Source organism: Meleagris gallopavo, chromosome 5 (genome assembly GCF_905368555.1).
Source record: "Meleagris gallopavo chromosome 5, MGAL_WU_HG_1.1, whole genome shotgun sequence".
Classification (NCBI taxonomy): Eukaryota; Metazoa; Chordata; class Aves; order Galliformes; family Phasianidae; genus Meleagris; species Meleagris gallopavo.
This window is the reverse complement of record NC_139408.1, coordinates 8,785,074-8,804,860: the sequence shown is the minus strand read 5'-3', so window position 1 is coordinate 8,804,860 and position 19,787 is coordinate 8,785,074. Positions and strand designations below refer to the sequence as shown.

The window sequence follows — 19,787 nt, the reverse complement described above, 5'->3', positions numbered from 1 at the left end:
AAATAAAGCCATATGCACCCTACCAAAAGCTGATTTTGTGACCTTGTACTTAATGTGTTTAGTAGTCTTCAGCAACACCTGCTAGTCAAAATAGGCAATGAAAGTTTTGTCTAGTAGGTGTTTGTGTGCTAGTATGGCATTTCCCTCACTATTAGAAATCATTATTTTGTTCAGTAGTGATTAAGCGTTCTTATCAACAGTAATTTTAAGAAGTGGTAACTTTTTTTCATCTTCACCCTCTGCATTTCTGTAGGCTCAGAAAAGATACCACCATGATTTCACTGTACAAGTTTAATAATCAGCACTTGTGCTGCTTACCAATAGCCTCGCTGTTTTCAAGGGCTTGTTCTAAAGCAACGACCAGGAACAGTCAAATGTATAGCTCTCCTCTGCATGAACCTTTCCTTTTTTCAGTAACTGCAGAAACCATCTGAGAGCTTCTAGCTCCCCCAGTTGGAGGCTGTTGAACTGACACAGGTTATTGTCTGCAGAAACTGCAGGGAGACAGCAGGAAGAAGCAGTGAGGGGGCAGGACAGCACGTAGGAAATTAAAGTTCTGCTTCTGTTTAAACAATTGGAATTGGTTGAAGATGCTATCACCTTCCCCATACAGGATGGGGGTAAGGGAAAGGGAGGTGCCTCGAGGAGAGAATATTACTGTGCCTAATTAAACAGGAAGCAGTTTATTACTGTTTAGCATGTTCGAAGACCTAACTTGTACAAGCTCAAGAATTACTTGAGATTCTGAGTTTTCCATTATCTTCTTCTCTTATCAACTACGAATGTAGAGTAAGATGCTTGTTATCAGGAAGAAGCCAAAAAGATAACTTAATACTCCATATTTTACCTCATTATTAAGTGTGACTGGAAAAGCATGTATATAAATACATGAAAACTGTATCAAAGGAAGTGTATTTTGCTGGAATATCTTTAAAGATTGTTCTAGGAATCTTAGAAGCAAACATCAGATTTTTTTTTTTGTAGGTGAGACTGAGCTAACATTTAACTTGGTATCCAATGCTGCTGCCTATTTCACCTGAAATAATTTTCATACTTAGTTTCTATATAGTTTCAGTGAGAACGTGTGGGGCATGTTTTTTAAGGCCAGAGATGAAATGGATTTTAAAATAAATTCATCAAGAGATTTGAGGACTGATTACATTGTTGTCATGCCAAATATGCTTACTGCTTCTTCTCACCTTGCCTTCAGTGTTTGAGACCTTTTAGAGCTGGGCTGTGTTCCATTCAGAAACTGCAACATGTTGATCATTTAACACTGGCATTTGCTTTACATTTATTTTCTATTGAAGTCTTGCTGTGAAATAACAGGTGCTAGAAATAATTTTCTTCAAAGAAGGCTAAAAAGTTAATACTTAAAGGCCTTCGGTTTGTTTGCTTTAGTGTGGCTTTGCTGAAAATGAAAACCACTCTTCCAGTCACTGTTCAGGATGACTTTCTCTAAGTTAACAATAAGCTAAATCTGAGAGTTACTGATGTCTGAATTCTTTCCTTGATGACGTTTTAAGTGACTCAGTGGCAGAAGACAAAATTAGTGACGGTTTAAATGTGTAATCTTTGTTCTCGTTAGAACTGTCCAGACAAATACTTGTTTAGGTAACAAGTAACTAAGCTTTTGGAGGGAGGAGGAAGAGAGAAGTGACCTCTTAGGGCTGGGCCTCAACAAGGTTTAAAGCTTTTTCCTGACAGTGAGTCACTCTGAGGCTGAGCCAGTTTTTGCTCCCTGACCTTCCCAACACGCTTCAGTCATGCTTTAACCAGGGTTAGCAAACAAGATTAGAATAAGCACAGCTTGTAAAATAGAATTGCTGAGATCTCAACTTCCAAGAAAAGCAGAAGTATGTCAAGTTGCGTCACAACTTTTGTCACATGAATAATGCAAGCAAATTAGTTTATGTAGTGCTATCAAGGGCTTTGTGGTTAAGTGTGATCACTGTTAATTAGTGCTCCACAGTGCTAATGTTGTCTTCAAAGGTTTTAAATGTAGATGGTTTGGAAGGAGACCCAGACTAGTCCATTTTAATGGGATTGTTGCTTAAAATAATCCACGGTCACACTTGAGATGTGGATGCAGCTAGCTTTGTACTTTTTTTTCTGTATAAAAGGCAAAGATTTTGTTGAGCAGATGCAAGCTTGTCTGTGCATGAACTTTGGCTTAAATGGTTTTGCTCAGTTGGTTCAATCACATAAGTAAAACAATGTGCATTTTGTGCGTGTGTATATGTACACAAAACAATGTATTAGAAGCTTACCAGTTAGGTATAAAACTTTTTGATCAGCTCACCAGAAGATGGATCAAGTGAGGCTTATGGGAACCAGTGTGGAGCATGGGCTGCTGCCCTAATGAGCTGGCTTCTTATGTTCTTAGTGGGAAACAAGTGCTGGCAAAGGATTCAACCTCCTGTAAATCTAGAGTAACTGGAGAGAAGCGTGTGGGTTTCCTCCTTCACAATTATTTTCTGTGGGGTTCTTTGTCTTCTGTTTTATTGTACTTACAAAAATGAGCTGCTGACCACTCTCAACTCTGCAAAACAAAAGCTATGTTCCTGCTCTGAGAAGTCTGCATATAAAGCGTGAGGTCGATGCTCGAAGCTAATAATCGTCACCTTCGAGATATCTTAGTTGTTTTCCCTCTGCCTTTTGCACGCTGCTTTGTGCTCGTGGCTGCCCAGTGGCTCGTGGCTGGGTGAAGCGGGCAGGTAGGCGCTAACACTCCCTCAGCCGAGGCGGCGGGAAGCGGGCGGCTCCCCTCTGCGCTGCGCGGGGAGGCGCCTGTGGCGGCCGGGCCGGGCTCCCGCCCCCGGGGCGGTGCGGGGCGGGCCTGGCGGCGGCGGGCAACGGGAAGGGAGAACCTGAGCGTGAGCGACGGCGGGAGCGGCGTGGCGGCAGCCCGGCCGGCCATGGTGGGCCTCAAGGACGAGCTGTTGAAGGCCATCTGGCACGCCTTCACCGCGCTCGATCTCGACCGCAGCGGGAAGGTCTCCAAGTCGCAGCTCAAGGCAAGGCGGGGCGCGGGGCTGGGGCGGGGCGGCCGGGACCGGCCAGGGGCACGCGGCCGCCCGTTCCGAAGCCCGCTGGGGGCCGTCAACTGCCGCCGTCCGTGCGGCACGCCGGGCCCGTGGCTCTGCGGCGCTGCTCTTCGCGTGGAGCCTCTGCAGCGCCCGACCTGGCCCGCTGTGGAGCTGCCCCGCCGTCCGGCCCCACGGCTTGGCTGCTCGCGAGCGGAGTGCGGCCTGCCAAGGGGAGAGCGGGGCTTCGCAGCGCTCTCTTATTTGGGCACGCACAGGAGAATTAGTCAGGAGGCTCCAACTGTGCCTTTCTTCGTCTCTCAAGCTCTGAAGTAATGCTTGTGCTCTAAAGAGAGCTCCCGGGCAGCTTGCCGAGCCCGGTCCCATCTTGGCCCCGTTTTATGGGACTGGCGATAATAACTGCGATCTGGATAAACAAATACTTTGAATGAGAGCGCAGCACCTGTTGACATCTGGAACTATGGCTCCTTGTTGTGGCTCTGGGCTTGCCTTGCCTGCTGTGTTTGGATGCTCGGGGGATCGGCCCTGCCGTGGGCAGTGTGATGCAGCACCTGCAGCATGTGGCTGGCTGCTGGCAGCCCCTTGCTCTTCTCCATTCTTTGTAGGGGCGGCAGGGCTGCGAGGCTGGCTTGGCTCATGTGAAGGGCTTTCCGTTCTTGCATTCTAGAGCAGCGTTGCTCTGACTGTGCTGCCTCGTGTGCAGGGCTGTGATTGCTGTGCTGCAGTCCCTATGAGGTGTCACCAGGTGGGGAGCAGCTGTGTGTGGGCACTGGGTGAGGGCATGGCTGAAGAAGGGACTGGTGCTGGTGGGCTCACCCAGCATGTTCCACCTGAAGTGTCGGTGTTTCTGTGCTAGGATCACCGGCTGACATGCTGGCTGCTAGAAGAACAGTTGTTCTTCCAAACCGAAGCACAGTTATTGGTCTTTTTAGCATCCTGCAAATGCTCATCCATAAAAAAAGGGAAAACAGAAACGGGAGAGAAAACTAAACTTGCCTCCTCATTACCTGTCAGACATCTTCCTAGGCTCTTTTGTTGTTTCATGCTAGTGAAAAGGCATGGAAAAGCAATGGGCTGTACAGTATACTCTGCAAAGGCTTGTGGGGAAGTGGCACTTGAGGAGCTAAAATGAGGCTGCTGCTTCTCCATGGCCAACAGGAATTTGTTTTCAGGAAACCTGACAAGAGGCAGAGTGTTTTCCTGCAACCTTTTTGCAGCAGAGGGTGAGTGTGGATGCTGAACCAATGGTCCTACTATGGAGAAAATGTGTTTGCACGGCTGTAGCTATTGGGGCAGTAGGGCAGGGGCTCTGCCTCGTTGACTTGGGGCTGTGTTGTACCAGGGAGTTATTTTGTGGTTATCTGTTTCTTGTCTGTGTTTACAACAAATAAGGAGTACCAACCCTATAAAACAGAGAGGAGACTTGGAGTAAGCAGGTTAGCAGAGATAGCAGCAATATAAATAATTTTTAATAACTTAACAAATCTTTCATTATGAAAAAATTTGGTAAAAATCCATTTGTTTTCAGGGAGCAGCATGCTGTATTGTAACACACAGAGCTTCCCTTCACAGTAGGAGAGCTTGTCAACCATGGATCTCCAAGTTGTGTGATCCAGTGTAAGGTACTGGCATGGATTTACAGAAGTTCCCAAGTAATCTCCAAAAGCTCTACTGTTATAGCTACAGACGTTACCATTTTTCTACGCTGGTAGAGATGTTTTCATTTTTTTTTTCTTAAATTACATGTTACAGAGCTTTCAAACAGTGCTATAGCAAGGCTGAAGTATCATTATGGTGGATGAAATAGCTGCTGGTGAGGTTCAAGTATGAACTGCATGCAAATACTTGCTTTCCTACATTTAAATCCAATCTCTCCTTTCATTCTGCCATTTTAAAATTGACTTATTTTAAAAGTTTCTCAAATGTGTCAACGTTCAGTCTGCTTTCCACCTGGAACTTGAGTGTGGCTTTAAATGGAGTTAAACTTAGCAGCCAGCAAAGCGCCTTGTGGTACATACGTAATATTGGAACTAATATTTTGTACCAGTTTGTTTTTACTCTGTCTCAGGAAGCTCTTTCTTACGTTGTAAGAGTTCTCTGTTTTGGCAGTGGGGTTATTTGGCTGCTTTGCTCCATGTGCTGCCATTGGGACAGACTTTGTCCTGCATTGCTGGTGCAGGATGTGGCCTCAGGCACACCAGCAAGGTGCGGGCAACCAAAGCTGCTAGTGAAGCTTAGAAAACTTAAACTGGCCTTTAGTCATACCTGGGATGTTATGGGGTTATCTCTTACCTTCACTTTGCCCTTCTGCTAAATGGGAAGTCAGAGGCCAGTGGAAGAGGAAGGATGGTGTAATCGGGGTGAGAGGGCCGGTCAGACAGAGAGGAAGGCTTCAAACAATGCAGCGAGGCGCTGGAAAGGCTGAGAGTCTGCGAGGAGCGGGCCATACCCCGTGGGACAATTGGCTTTGTCCAGCTCTGAGGGGCAGTAGGAAATTAGTCACGGTGACTCAGGGCCGCAGTCGTGCTGTAGGGCTGCACACGGGGCTCGGTGCTCATGGCAGCCCGGCCCCAGGACCATGCAGGTGAACTGTGCAGTGCTGGGAACCAGGTTGGTGTAAGTGCCACGGTGTGGCCAAGCTGCCATCGGTGAGCCCAGGTCTGGTGGGCGAGGAGGCTGTGCTGCTGAGGCGCTGTGACATGGCCTGGCCTGAACAACTCATGGCTGTGCTAAGGGCCTGCTCAGTGCTGGTTTCATGCTGATTAGGAGAGGAAAAGGGAAAGCGCTGTGTGGGCCTGCTTTGGCGGAGTGGCTGCTGACATGGATGTCAGGGAGAGATGAGCCAAGAATGTCCTGGAAGGAATTCACACGAGGCCAGTGAATGGAGCTGTCGGGGTCTGTGCTGCCAGCGTTTTCAGGCATTAAAGAGAGATGGGGGAGGGAGGAGACCCCCCAAAAGATGGAGAAGAAAGAAAAGGAAAAATACGGAGGAACCTGGTAATAGCCACTGTAGAAATAATCTGTCCTCTTAATGGTCCTACTGTCATCTGGGCCAAATTTGTGTTACTGGGCGAGAGGTAGCAGAGCTCTAGCCCCTCTTAGAAATGCAGATCACTTCTATGGACAAGGTTAAAATGGTGCCACTCAGGTGGTGACAGTTCCACTTGCATGAGGTTTTGGAAGGACTGCAGTGCAGTACAGCTGCGCTGGGGTTCAGCCCTCCAGGTAAAGCAATATCCAAAGTCTGTAGCAGTAGCTACAGTGACCTTTGGTGCTAGGTTATCTGTATAGCAGAACTCCTTCAGTATTTCCGTGGTACCCCTGGGCACCTCTCTTATGAAACTCCCGACTGAAAACACAAAAAAGGAGAGCGGTGTCTTTGTGGACCCTTTCCAGAACACTTGTGACCCACAGTGGGCTGCAGCCTGGGGACCCCCACTGGATCCACCTGCTGCAACTGGAAGTTGTTAGATGGGCATCCAGAGCACAGCAGGTGCTGGGAAAGGAGAAAGCTGCCCAGCAACCACGTGGCACTGGGGAATAACCCGCGTTGGTGCAAAACCACCTCATGGTTGATAGAGTTTCTGCATGGCAGGGAGATTTTCCTACCCTAATTAATCCACTCTTTGGCTATTAGTTGTTTGGAGCTTTTTCGTTTGCTTTGTTCCATTTGATTTTTTTCTTAGCTTCTACAAAAGAGAATGGATCATTAAAGCTGAGTCTATGATGGTCCAGATAATGCGATCTGAAAGAACGAAACAAGACAGAACGAGACCTCAGAGCAGAATTTTTCAGGCTTGCCCTGTGAGGGAAGAATTCAGCTGGCACTGGGCCATGTTGAAGAATGGCAGGCTTTGGCAGGCGTGGAGGAATTTCCTGAGCTATGAAAAGAGCACTGGGCACAGAGGAGATGGCAGATAAGGCAGCCCTTAGAAATGATTGAAAGTGGAATTCTTTCCTAGTAATTGGTTGTTGGATGTGGAAAGCAGCTAACTTTCTGACAGCCTGAGCGCAGCAAGAAGGCCAAGGGGAGAAGTAATGTGGAGGGAGTAGGATGAGAAAGTGTTTTATTGAACGTTTAAGTTACGTTGGTAACATGCTCAAATCAGTTACATTTGTAGAACGTTTCTCTTAGCTGCCTTTATTGCCCCTGTAGCCTAGGTGCAAAAATGAGATCCCCTTCCCCCCACAGAAAGTCAGGAATCCCTCTGGAGCCTTAAATAGAAAGGGAAACATGCATGTTGGCATGCTTTTTCCCCCCACATGTGAATCACAAGGACTCACTCGGTACAGTTTGTTTGTTAAAATAAGGATGGATTGGAGAGAATAGACTGCTGATGGAGAGTAGCCTGAAATGTGGTAACTTGTAAATAGTGTTTTGTTACTTTGGGAAATACAGCTTTTGTTGTGGTAGGGCTGATGCTGTTGTTTTCCTGTTCTGTAACTTTGCAGCTGTTACAGCTAGTGGCTTTGGCTAGTATGAAAACGTGTTTCTTATGGAGATGTGTGCTTTCCTGAAAGAAGTGGAAACTTTCAGAGCGTGTGGAGAAGAATTCGCTGCTGAACTGAACTTTTATTTTGGGCTGACTTTGTAGGACTTTGTGCAATTAGTGCTTGTGTCTCCTTAATGTATACATGAAAAATATATGTATATTAATTTATCTGGGGACAAATTAAAAGACACTGCAGGTGTGTGGCAGGTGTTTGATTTCCTGGACTTTGGAGCCTTCAAGCTTCCATGTCTTATTTCGCAGCCTCTGTCTAATTTTGTTTTAGTTGTGTTTCTGCCTTTGGTTTTCCTTTACATTTTTCAGCACAGACCATTCTAGGGCACACGGATCTGTATCTTTAACCCAGCTGCTGGTACACAATCCCAGAAGCTTAACCCTGCATCGTCCCCAGGGTGAGGGCTGTGGGCAGCAGTGTGCAGGGGGTGACCTGGCTCAGGAGGTAGAGTGAAAGCAAAAGGGGTGAGAAAAGTGCTTTCTGTGTGAGGGAAGTGCTGGTGGCACAGGAGCAGCTGGTACTCCTGCCCTGCTTTTCTGTTGCTGGCACCATTCAGGCGTGCAAAGCTCAGCCTGTGTTGGAGCAGTTAAGATGCATAGGCTACGAGTCAGTTTTCAGTAATTCTGTACTTCCTTAAAACTAATCGAGCGTGTCTCCTCTTCTTGAAGGCCATTTCTCAGATGTGAGAGCTGGTGGGCGTTAAGCTTTTGACACAGTACATGCAAATACCTTTTTAAAATAAAAATTGTAGAAGCACATTTAAACTCTTCCCTTTTCTATACCCTTTCTTTTCTTTTACCGTCTAAAACTTGGGATGAATGCTGAAAAGTAACTCAAAAGCAAGCAGATGACAGAAACCCATAGTTAATACTTTAAATGGAATGGTCATTTCTTTGTGAGCTAAAGGTGGCATATTGGATTCTTTTCCTCGATACTTGTGTTCACTGGGTAATAATTATTTATAATTTCCAAGGCTAGCTGTTGGTGATCACTTCCCATAACTGTCCAATTTCACATTGTACATGCTACTTTTGTGTTTCTCCATGCCTCTCCTGTCTTTCAAATGCATAAGAGTATGCATATAAAGGGCAGTTTTTATAGCAGTAGATCTGTTTGTAATCACCACTGTAACTGTGAAGCAGCCAAATCCTTGCAATCAATTTCTTTTAGTTAAATGTTGGTGTTTTCCATTTTTTGAGAAAAATTTTCAGGGCAGAACTGATACTGACACAAAGGTGCCATTTTTCTGCTCCCAGACTCCTGAATGACAGCTCTGCTCTGGTGGAAATGCAGCCCAGCAGCGGTGTCACTGATGTTTGTTCTGTCCCCAGGTCCTTTCTCACAACCTGTGCACAGTGTTAAATGTTCCCCATGACCCGGTGGCCTTGGAAGAACACTTCAGGGATGATGATGAAGGACCAGTTTCCAATCAGGGTTACATGCCTTATTTAAACAAATTCATCTTGGAAAAGGTAAGTTTTAGATTCTTGGGTTCTGTTTTTCCCTTTATCATTTTTTTTAGTGTCTTTCCTTAGCGTGCCAGCCTTACTTGCTGGAAACCTGCTCATCTGAAGGCATTGGGCTATGAGTGTCTCTGCAGGGTTGTTTTGGGGCAGTGCTCTGGAGTGTCTGTGCCTTAAAATGGAAGGGTGTGCTTTGCTCACTTTTCTCTCCTTGGTTTCCATTTCCTGTTATATCTGATTGTTCTGTATGCTGTGCTTGTGTAGAAATGTGTTCATATTAATGAAACAGTGCAGTGTAAAATTATTTGTAAGTGTCTTGAAGCTATAGGTTGTCCCACTCCATACTATAGTTACAAAAGAACGTTGCCATAGACTCATCTGTAAACAGGACAGGAAAAGTATCTTTATTGTCTTTTCATGAAAAATTTTAATAAATAGATCCCACCCAGTATTTATGGTGGGGAATGTCAGGGAGTGCTGCTGAGTTTTGCCTTGCGAGTTCTTGGTGTTGGAGTGTTCTTGAGAGTTCTGTGGTTGCACATTTGTTGTATTGGGGGAAGGGGAAGCTCTGGAAACCAGCAGGTTTCCCCCGTGCTACCCTCCATCTTAGTCTAAGTAGAGGCAGGTACTGGGCCAGAACTGGTCTCTGGGGGCTGTGTGTGTCAAGTTTAGGTTGAAATGTCTGAAAGCAAAGAGCTAGCATACTTCTTTTCTAGCAGTTTTGGTTGGGAGACTGGTCTAGGCAGTACACACATTCTTGCTTCAATACCACTGAGTTCTCTTGAAGGCTGACCCAGAAACCTTCAAACTTTGATTTGTGGTTGCAGAGATACACAGATGGTTGCTTTCTTTTAAAACATCAAGTCCCAAAGTGACCTCCTGCTGGAAAGTCACTCATCTGACAGTTGCAGATTACGCAAGCTCCTTAGCCACGTTTTGATGACTTTTGTTGCTGCTTTAATCCAGATTTAATACTGGTGGAAAATATGATACATGGCTGAGATGCAGTCCGTCAACTTGGAAACAAGAAAAGCTTAGTCTGTCTGGCTAAGCTCCTCTGCCCCTCTAGTCTGTTTGTCTCCTACCCAGTGACAGAGCCCTGCTGCATGTGTGGGAGTTGTTGGCCACAAATGCCCACAGATGCTGTCTTGGCTACTTGCTGTGGGAAAATCTCCCTTTGTCCCTAGGAAGGTTATAATCTCATCTCCACTTCGTGTTGGCTGTCTGAGCTCCTGTAAGGTTCAACAGAGACCGAGCAACTTGTACACAGATTGAAATCAGAGCCCTTATTTTATTCTGAGTGAAGGATTATAGCTGTAGAGTCTGAACTAGAGGTTTGTTGTTAGTAGCATCTATAGTAGCAAGCCATTGAGTCAAAGAAAGAAGAGGGGCAAAAGGCTTTTTCAAATGTAACCACGCTTTATTAAAGGGTGTGTAGGGATAAGAGTTATAGAGCAGCAATTGCAATTATTAAATAACACTTCAAGTTGTAAATGAAAGACCTGGCTACCTAAACCTGTTGGTGTGAAATTACAGCATGTAGCTACTCTGGGGCACTTTCTTACCCCCTGGCAAAAGCTAAGGACAAGCTACCTTGCTTTCTTGTGGAAAGAAAGAGCACAGCTGTGTGTAGTTTCCTGTGTTGCTTTCTTTTATATGCTGCTCTGGCTTCTGATAATTGCGAGATGTACCCATACCATTGGTTTCTCTTACCAGCTAACAGAAAATGTTTAGGAACAGGATTAAATAGTCTCTAAATTCACATCAGTTATCCTGACTAGACGTCTCTTCAGAGTTTAGACATCTAGTATTGAAAATCAGTAAAGTCTTTGGACAGAAGGCCACCTTTGTGTGCTGATTGTGACATCTCATCTTTCAGAGATGACCACATCAGTGCCAAAATACAGCATGCAGTGGGATGAAGTCACTGATTCACGGCACATCTCCTTTGTTTAAAACAAACCAAAAAAAGTAAACAAGGAACTCCTTTTTTTCATTCTTCTAAAGCATAGTTTGTTCTTGATGAGGTGATCACAGTACAGATGTCACGAATTCATACTAAGTAAAGCAGCTAAAGAGGGACCAGTACTTTATACCCCAAGGTACAGAGAATGCTCTCTCAATTTCTGGTCATATTTTCTGGCAAATTAATTGTTTTGAGCGAGATCAGACAAGAAAACTTCTTGATCTCAAGACATTTGTTTTGTTTGTGTCCTTAAAAAGCAATGTGTGTGTGTTTATGACTTGGTTTTTTAGCCATTAGTTCCTCCTATTTGAAATGTTACTATGTTTGCATTCTGTTAATTAAGCTAGAGGTACTTTTGTGAATGAGTTCAAATATAATTTTAGAAACTTCAAATATTTTCAGTTTTTGAAGCAGAGCTTAGAAATGATCTCTCTTACATCCCATTCAGAGATGCATTCATTCAGAGTAATTATTACTTCAGTGTAATTGTTATGTAGTAACCTGGACTGGAGCACTGCCAGTGGAGGAAGCCAAAGTAGCTTCCAGAGTACTGTAGTAGGGACCTAACTCTGATTTGGTTTGGTTGTGGCTTTTTTCCTTGCTTCCCCCACAGCCATGCACAAATGTACTTCAAGAATGTACATACCAGAAATAGCTAGCGTTGCCACGTGAAATTATTCAGGAAAAATAGTATCTCTCATAAAAGAAAAGTATTTAGTTTACTTAGTTCTACCCACAACTCCCAGCATCTCCAGAACACTGATTTTATAATTACATCCTTTCTTTAAAAATGATTTAGAGAAAAGAAACAACAAAACAAAACAACCCGTGAAGGTGGATTAGAGTTATTTTGGAGAGCTGGTGTCTGTATGCTTATCTGATCATCTTTCCAGAGTAATTTCTATGCAGTGTCTGAGCTCTGGATGCCACTCGGACACTTGATGAAGTCCCTTCCACAGTCGAGCGTGGGTCTGAAGGAAGGATGCTAACATGGGAGTACTGGTGCAGTACAGCCCCGTCCTGAGGCAGAGCAGTCCTCACACCTGCTGGCTGCTGCCAAATCCTGGCAGCAGTGGGTGCTGGGGGTACCTTGGGTTTGGTGCCTCTTTCAGGTGTCACAAGCAGAAACCACCAGCTCTTACCCCAGCCAGGGCCTGTGCACGAGTTGCCGTTCCACTTGTCTCCCTGTGGTCACTGCCACCAAAACATGGGCTGCTTGTAGAGCCTGCTGCTCTGCTGGAGTGCTGCTGCCTGTAGGAAAGCATGGCAAAGCTGCAGGGAGATAAATATACTTCATCTATAGCATCAACGATGTTTAAAAACGAAATAGAGGAAATGAAAGCTTTCACATATGTAAATAATTCACAGATGGGTATGTACAGATGCTAGGTATGATAAAGGATAATGCAAGCAAGGGGAATTTTTTTTTTTATCAGTAAAGAGAGGATTTGAGAGTCTGAGAAAAAGGAAAGATCTTAGGTGGATTAATGTTAAAGAAAGCAAGATTACATTTGTGAATATTTTCAAGAGTTACATTTAAGCAATATTAAGCAGAAAGACTTATTAAAAGTATTTCCCAGCTGTTCCAATATTGGTACTAGTGTGTCCACATGTAGTTTTTGTTCTTATGGTTTCCACATTTACTGTATGGAGCTTTAGTAGCAGTGCAACAGAAGGGCAGTTGGAACTAAAAACATTTATGCAGAAGGTTTGGGATCTAAAACTTGTGTGGTAGAGGAAAGACAAAATCACAGTGGCCTCCTTCCTGTGAAGTCAGGGTGTTATTAACTCAACCAGAAATTGGAGGTTGGATGCAGATTCTGCTGGAAGAAGTTCTTTACCCCACGCAGGAAGTCAGAGCAGGCTGGGTTTGTGCTCTTTTTAGGCCTTGATGCTTCTTACAAACTAGAATCTCTTGGTGCTTTGGTACGACTTGGTCTATTAAATTTCATCTGTCTGTTATCCTGTGCCATTCCTATGCATTGATTGTTGTTGTTCCATTTCTTCATTTTAGGTTCAAGGGAACTTTGATAAAGTTGAATTCAACAGAATGTGTTGGACTCTGTGTGCTAAAAAGAACCTCTCGAAAAATCCTTTGCTGATCAGTGATGAAGATGCATTTAAAGTGTGGGTTATTTTTAACTTCTTATCAGAGGACAAGTACCCTTTAATCATTGTACCTGAGGAGGTAAGAAACAAAAACTTGTGCTGTTCAGTATTGCTTTGCTTAGTGTCTCAGTTAGGTACGTTAATGGTTGCTACTCTGGAGTTTTCAGAGAAAATGATTTTTTTAATAGAGACTACTTTCCTCTTTTATAAGGCTTTGAGTGCTTTTCTTTGTCTTGCAGGTTGCACGTGTGGGGATCCTGCAGGATATTTTAGATATTGATTGCTATTCTTGTCTGCCACTTAAACAGCTTGTGTTAAGTGGGAGTGCTGCCTGCTGCCTGTAAATGCCTTATTTTGCAGACTGTGAGGCCTGACTGGTGCTGGGGAGACAAGCTCCAGTACATGCACCTGGGGCTGTTGAGGTTCTCATCTCATTCATGAGTAATGCTTGTTGGGATCTTTAATACCTGAACTCAGTTATGCATGATTCAAATTTTGCACAGTGTGATTCTAAAAAAAATTATCTCTGCTTGCAAGATGAGTCTTCAGTCTCATGTCACCCTCCTGTTGAAATGGAGAAGTGTAGACTTTTCAGATGATGTCTGTTTCTGATCAAAACCAGCCACCACCTGAATGCTCTTGCTTGAAATGCTTGTAGGAATAAACAGCAGTGAGCAAAATAACAGAGAAGTCTCCTATTACTTCAAGTGGATGGGCAAGTACAGGCAATGCTCGTATAGGTAACCCTAAAGCAAGGTTTTAGAATCTTCACAATTTAAAGCTTTTCACCCTGGGGAGGGATGAGAGAAAAAGGACTCCAGGTGGAACTCTACGCATTAACCATCTTTTGCAAAACCTGCTGCAGAAATCCCAGGGGGTTGCAGCTCAGCACTGAAATATGTATTTTTTCAAACTGTTGAAAAGTCAAAGATGAAAAGAATCTGATTTACATGCCACAACTCTGAGCTGCTGAGCCAAACTATTACTTACAGATCATGCCCTTTCCATATTGAAAAGAACCACTTGGTTTTGCTTTGTCACTTAGTTTTTTGCAGGGCACTTTCACTCTGTACAGCGTTTCTGTTTGTCCTGCACTGATGATGACAGGCTGCTGCCAGACTTGCTGATTCCCCAGAGATGTGGACAGCCTTCTTGCCTTCCCTTGTTTGTTTGTTTTTTTTTGTCTTGTTTGCTCTGTTGATTCTGGGGGATGGAGATCACATTTCTAAAAGCCAGGACTACTCCTATCTTAATGGCACCAGGTTTCCCTCCCATCTTTAGTCTCCAGGGTCACCTGTATTGCTCTTTCCCTTGGATTATTTTTAAAACTCATTGGCGTGGATGTGTGTCTGCATCTCCTTGATTACTGCACAATGTAAATCTTGCTGCACTCTTTAAGGAAAGCTTAGAGAGCCTGGCAGAGAAAGGCTGCTCTGTTCTTATTGTATGCAATACCCCCATACACTCTTTAACCTTTTGCCTTAGACCGTACAGGTAATGTAATCAGTTGGTGGAGGAATGCTGTTGTGAATGCCCTTCTTTCTGGTTTGTGTTGGTCCTCCTGGTGCTGTCTGTGCTTCTGGAAAATTCCACCCTTACTCCCTTTTACTCAAAATTCCAAAAGTAAAGATGGAAACTTTTAATTTAGATCAGCTTTGCTCTTTCTCTGTGTGACCTTTCATATCTGCCTTTTAAGTTCTTATGGGTTTTTTGGTTGTTGTTTTAGTACTGTTTTTAACATTAAATCTAAACTCCAGATTACCGAGGCATTTTTTGTATGAACTTGCAATTTTTTGTCTTGATACTGAGAAGTTTCTTCTGAAAACAGCTCTTTTAGTGTTCAAAGTGATATTGGTACCTAGTGAAGGTATTTTTCTTTTTTATGCCTCCCAAGTTCATATTAAAACTGGTTTATGTATTCAGTTTTTACTACTTGATTGTGTTGCCCGTCTGTGAATTGAAATTGACTTACACATCATCTATGAATGCACTGTGAGCAGGGATTTTTTGCAAAACGTAGAGCAGATGGGAGGGCAATGTTCTGTAGTGTTTATGTTTGGGTAAGACAAATGTAAACCTCTCATGAATCATTATAACCTCACAGCCAAGGAGCAAGCTCTTCTCCCTCCCTGTTTGTTTCTCTTATCCTTGGCTGTGAATATTGCAACATGCCACTTAGTACTGTTTCTGGCTTAGAGTGATTAGTGCAGGATCCAGCTGCTTCCCCTCCTCCCACCCACCTCTTTGGCTTTTTGGCTTTTGAACTTTATTTTCCCTTTATAAGGAATTAAGAAACTTGTGTGGTACGAAAGTTGGAATGTTGGAAAAGTGATCACGAACATTTTTGCTTTCCGCCTTGTGGATGGCAGGATTGTGATAAAGAGAAATTTCTTAGGTCTCCATTGAAGGTATTGGCACAATTTCACGTGACTGTGAAGTTCTCTTCCTCCTCCTCCTCCCAGGATCTGCTCCTTGGGGCCTGGCTGGGATTCTGATTTTTGATTTTAATCACCTAAACTGTTTCTGAACTTGTTTGAACCATCTTTTATCTGGAAAACTCTCTGGCTTGTGTGCAATTTCACTTCTTTGCACCGCCTTGACTGAAGGCTGAGGCTGTTGTCTTTCCTTCCTGCCGGTGCTGTGTACCTATGCACAGGTGCTGCTGTGCTGGGCCTTTCCTATTAGAAAGCACGCCAGGAGCAGTGCAAAGCATTTGGGCTTGATTCCATGCCCAAGTGCTGGGTGTGTAGCAAATTGGAAGTGCTGCAGCTGCTGCTCAAATAGAAAAGGAAGAACAGTCTGGAAAGCTTTCAGAGGCGTAGGCTGAGGAAATCTTTGGAAACAGAAAGCAAGGAAAACAGTTACAAAGAGGAAATTTAGAAGCTGTAGAGGGGGATAACACAAGGGCCAGAAGCTGCCCCATTGCTCTGTTAGCAGAGGTCAGACTGGAAGCTAGAAGCAATGCTTGGCCTGGGCTCTTGCCCTGCTGTGTAAGGAGAGGTGGCAGCCTGGCATTGGAGTGAGTGAGGTTAGTGAAATCCAGTGTGGGGAAGGACCTGGGGTGGGATGCAGCTTTGTGCTCATGGTAAGCAGCCGGGTCACGGGCACAAGAGTTGTGCCTCCCCATGGGATATGGAAGGCTCAGCTGGTGGTGGCCTTGGGCTGGAGAGAGGAGAGCTGGGAAGGAACAGGGGACCATAAATGTCTGTTGTTCTAAGGTGTTTGTGTCCCTAGGAAATGTGAAACGGCATCAAGTCTCCCTCTTCTTTCAAGGGAGAAGCTGTGGTATGTGTGAGATGCAGTATTTCTGTAAGCTGAGTGAAGGCAGACTGGAGGAAAACAATGCTGCGTTTTGTTTGCTCAAGTAAGAGTTGTTTCTGGTGGATGGTCTCCAGAATTGGCACAATTCTTGTCTAATGGCAGCAGTGTGCAGTGGGCAAAGCTTTAGTGAGCAGCTGTGTGGCTCCTGGTCTCAGAGAGCAGAGCATGGGGAGAGCTTCTCCTCTTCCCCACCAGGTGCTCCCACTCAGCCGTCTGGGACACAGGCATTGAAACGCGTGCTTCCTTCAGCCCTCACAGGGCTGACCTCCTCCACCAGGAGCTGAAAACAAAAGGAAGAGAGGTGAGGAGTGCTGCAGCCATAAAAGGGAAAAATATTTCTGGTCTATCATGAGATTTCCTTATGCCTCCGTTTTAGTTGTCAGACTCGGCCGTATGCTGTTTAACCAGACGTTTTCTGTTGTATACGAAGGTTTCCTAACACTTCCCCTTTCTCATTTCTGGACATGTGACTGCAGCCTCGGGAATGCTTTATCGCCTGAGAGCTACAGTGTGTAGTTAGCTGTGTTCCTGGGCTGCCTCAATACTGAAACTGGCAGATAGGTCCACTTGTTGTAATGCAGTGCTCACATAATGTCTTTTAAGCAATACTTGTGTGCTTCCTGTCTGTGCTTTTTCGGTCTGGCTTCTTAAGGAACCACGATTTGTATAGTCTCCTTCTCTTTGTGCTCTAGTCTTCACTGCATTAATGTGTGTCAGCTCTAATCCTCCCACCTGGGACAAAGAAGGTCTGACTCTTGTGTGGTTTTGCTGTGCATTTGAAAATGAAGTGATGAGTGGTGAAAGTCTCAAGTTGCCAGTAGTGATTCTTCTGGAGATGTTTCCTGCAGAAATATTTTGTGACTTCTTTTGTTTCTGTGTTCTGTATGCTGGCATCTGATACTGTGAATGATATATTGGGAGTTGACCCTTAGCAATTAAGAAGTAAAATCAAAACTGATATAACTAGAATGAAAGCTCTGTGCATGAGGCACTGCTTTCACCAACTCCTGATTCAGAGGAGTTATTATCTGTCAAGTTTAATGAAGTCAAATACGGGGATTTTTGGTGGTAGTGGAAAGGAAAAATTGAATGTTTGATTTTAGAGTGTGTGCTGTTCTGATGGGGTGGGGAAAGGAACCGATGAAGGCTGTGGAATAGGCCATGATTGTTGCCATGTTACTTGTACAGAATTGTGTACAGCTCAATTTTTTTTGTCTACACTATTAATATCACAAACTCTATTTGAATAGCATACACCAGAATAGCCTTGTCTGCCATGCTCTGTTGGGCACGGAAGCCTCCTTGACATCATTTTTCCTTTTTCCTCCTCTAAGAGGCCCACTTATGTATCAGAAGAATATGTGAAACACTTCTGAGACTTACTTCCCTGTGGAGAACCATGCCAGGGATACCTGGGAGTGGAAAGCAAGTAGGTATTGCAGCGTGAGAGAACAGCTGCCCTCTGAGAGCAGATGCTGGGCAGGCTGCACAGTTTGTGTTAAGGAGCCCCTGAGCTTTATATTCTTTTTGTTTTCTGCTGGCAGAGTTCTGGCTGAAAAGTGTTGGTTTGGAATGGAACTGGTTTTCCATGCTACAGAGCATGGAATACAGCAGTGGGCGCAGCATTAGTCCTAAAGCAAAACCCCAGCGGCATCAAAGAGCGAGCAAGGCCCTGTCAGAACAGCAGCAAACATTGCTTCACATTTGCTTTTCAACACTACTCTTTAACCACAAGGGCAGATTGTGTGTGAGCCAGCAGCCTTAATTTGTCAGTTATTTGCTGAGCTCACACGTCTCCTCGGGGAGGAGGGGAAATATCGTTGGCTCGCAGAGGTTCCTCATTTGAGCCCATAATGAATGGCCTCTTGTTCGCTTCCATATTTGCCAGATCCAGCTTACCTCTCAGTATTTCCCTCACACTGCTCCCTAGTTGTGCCCCACCCCAGCATTGACGTCTTACAGAAGCTGTGTGGGACTTGGGTTAGCCACGCTTTTCTGAACGAAGGATACAGTCTGAGACCGTTTAAATTGCAATATGCAAATATGTAAATACAGAGTTAATGTATTTTAAAATATACTCTGTGTACTTTAATGGGATTTGGGATATTTGTGGTGATGATGGTGACTCGTAGAGGGGAGGTGAGTAGCCTTAAATGTTTGCATTTGTTCCGACAATCAAAATAAAGTAAAAATATGCACAAATAACATTAAAATAAAGGATACTTTGTTTTTTTTTTTTTAGTGTGTAACATGATAACACATGATAGCTATATTATGTGTGTTCTGCCTTACTTCTTTGCCATACTGCCCAGCACCTTGGCAGGTCTCACACTCTCCTTGTCGGGCCTTCCTTTCTGCAGCCTCTGCTTTACCTGAAGCCTGGGTCATCGTGCAGAGCTCCTATTGGGGCAGGCTGTACTTTAGCATGGGGAAAAGGTATTTAAAGGAATTGGACGCTGCAGAAATCTAAGAACAGTTGTATGTGGGCTGAATTCCAGGTTTGGCACTTCTCAGCTTTGCCAAGGCAGTGCCTCCTGGTACACGTTTGGGTGTTTTCCTGATGGCAGATGTGCAGGGAAGGAAGGGATCTGCCTTCTCCAGCTGTGGGGGAGAAGCTGCAGCATCTGCATGTGTAGGGTATCCAAAGCACATCTGAGCCGGGTCCTCGCAGGGAGGTGTGCTGGGTGTGTCTGTGTTCTTGGTGCTACCAAACCTCTTGTGCCAGGTGCTAGGCAGGCTGAGAGCTGACCAAACTGTAGTTAAGCAATTCAAGTGGGCTGGGCTTCCTCAGCCCTAGAAGGAATTGTGTTCTGCTCCCCAGCGGTGCAGACCAAGATCAGTGGAGAATAAAAAAAAAGAAAAAAACAAAACAAAACAAAAGAAAACACGAAGTCCTGAAAAGTATTTGGTCTATGCCTCCCAGGTTGCCCAAGGATGCCCCATCCCTGGAGGCATTCAAGGCCAGGTTGGATGTGGCTCTGGGCAGCCTGCTCTGGTGGTTGGCGACCCTGCACACAGCAGGGGGGTTGAATCTAAGTGGTCATTGTGATCCTTTTCAACCCAGGCCGTTCTGCGATTCTCTGCTGCTCTCGGAGAGGCACGTCAGGCCGTACACGCTGTCACGGTGCCAGCTGCGCGCATCTCCCGGCCGCGGGCAGTGAGGGAGCAGCGCACGGCGCCCGGAGCTGCAGGAGGTGCCGGGCGCTCTGTCTGCGTGCACAGCCGGGCTGAGCTCTACTTCGTGTTGTCTGCAACGCTGAAGGAAATGCAGAAGTGCGGTTTTTACTTTGTTGCGCAGAAGTCCTTGCATAAAGACTCTCACTAATTGTTTTCTTTATGAGCCGTTAACGTTTTGCCTGTGCTAAAGCTGTAGGC

General features: G+C 44.9%; 1 protein-coding gene across 1 annotated transcript in view; it reads left to right on the top strand.

Annotated features, from left to right (window-relative positions):
• Nucleotides 1-2,818: 2,818 nt before the first annotated feature.
• Nucleotides 2,819-19,787, top strand: part of SWAP70 (switching B cell complex subunit SWAP70) — a 33,793-nt gene continuing 16,824 nt past the window's right edge. Inside the window, 3 exon segments of the mRNA XM_085224151.1 lie at nt 2,819-3,017; nt 8,885-9,025; nt 12,997-13,170. Of these exon segments, the coding sequence (XP_085080277.1) occupies nt 2,919-3,017; nt 8,885-9,025; nt 12,997-13,170 (414 nt within the window). The 5' untranslated portion in view covers nt 2,819-2,918.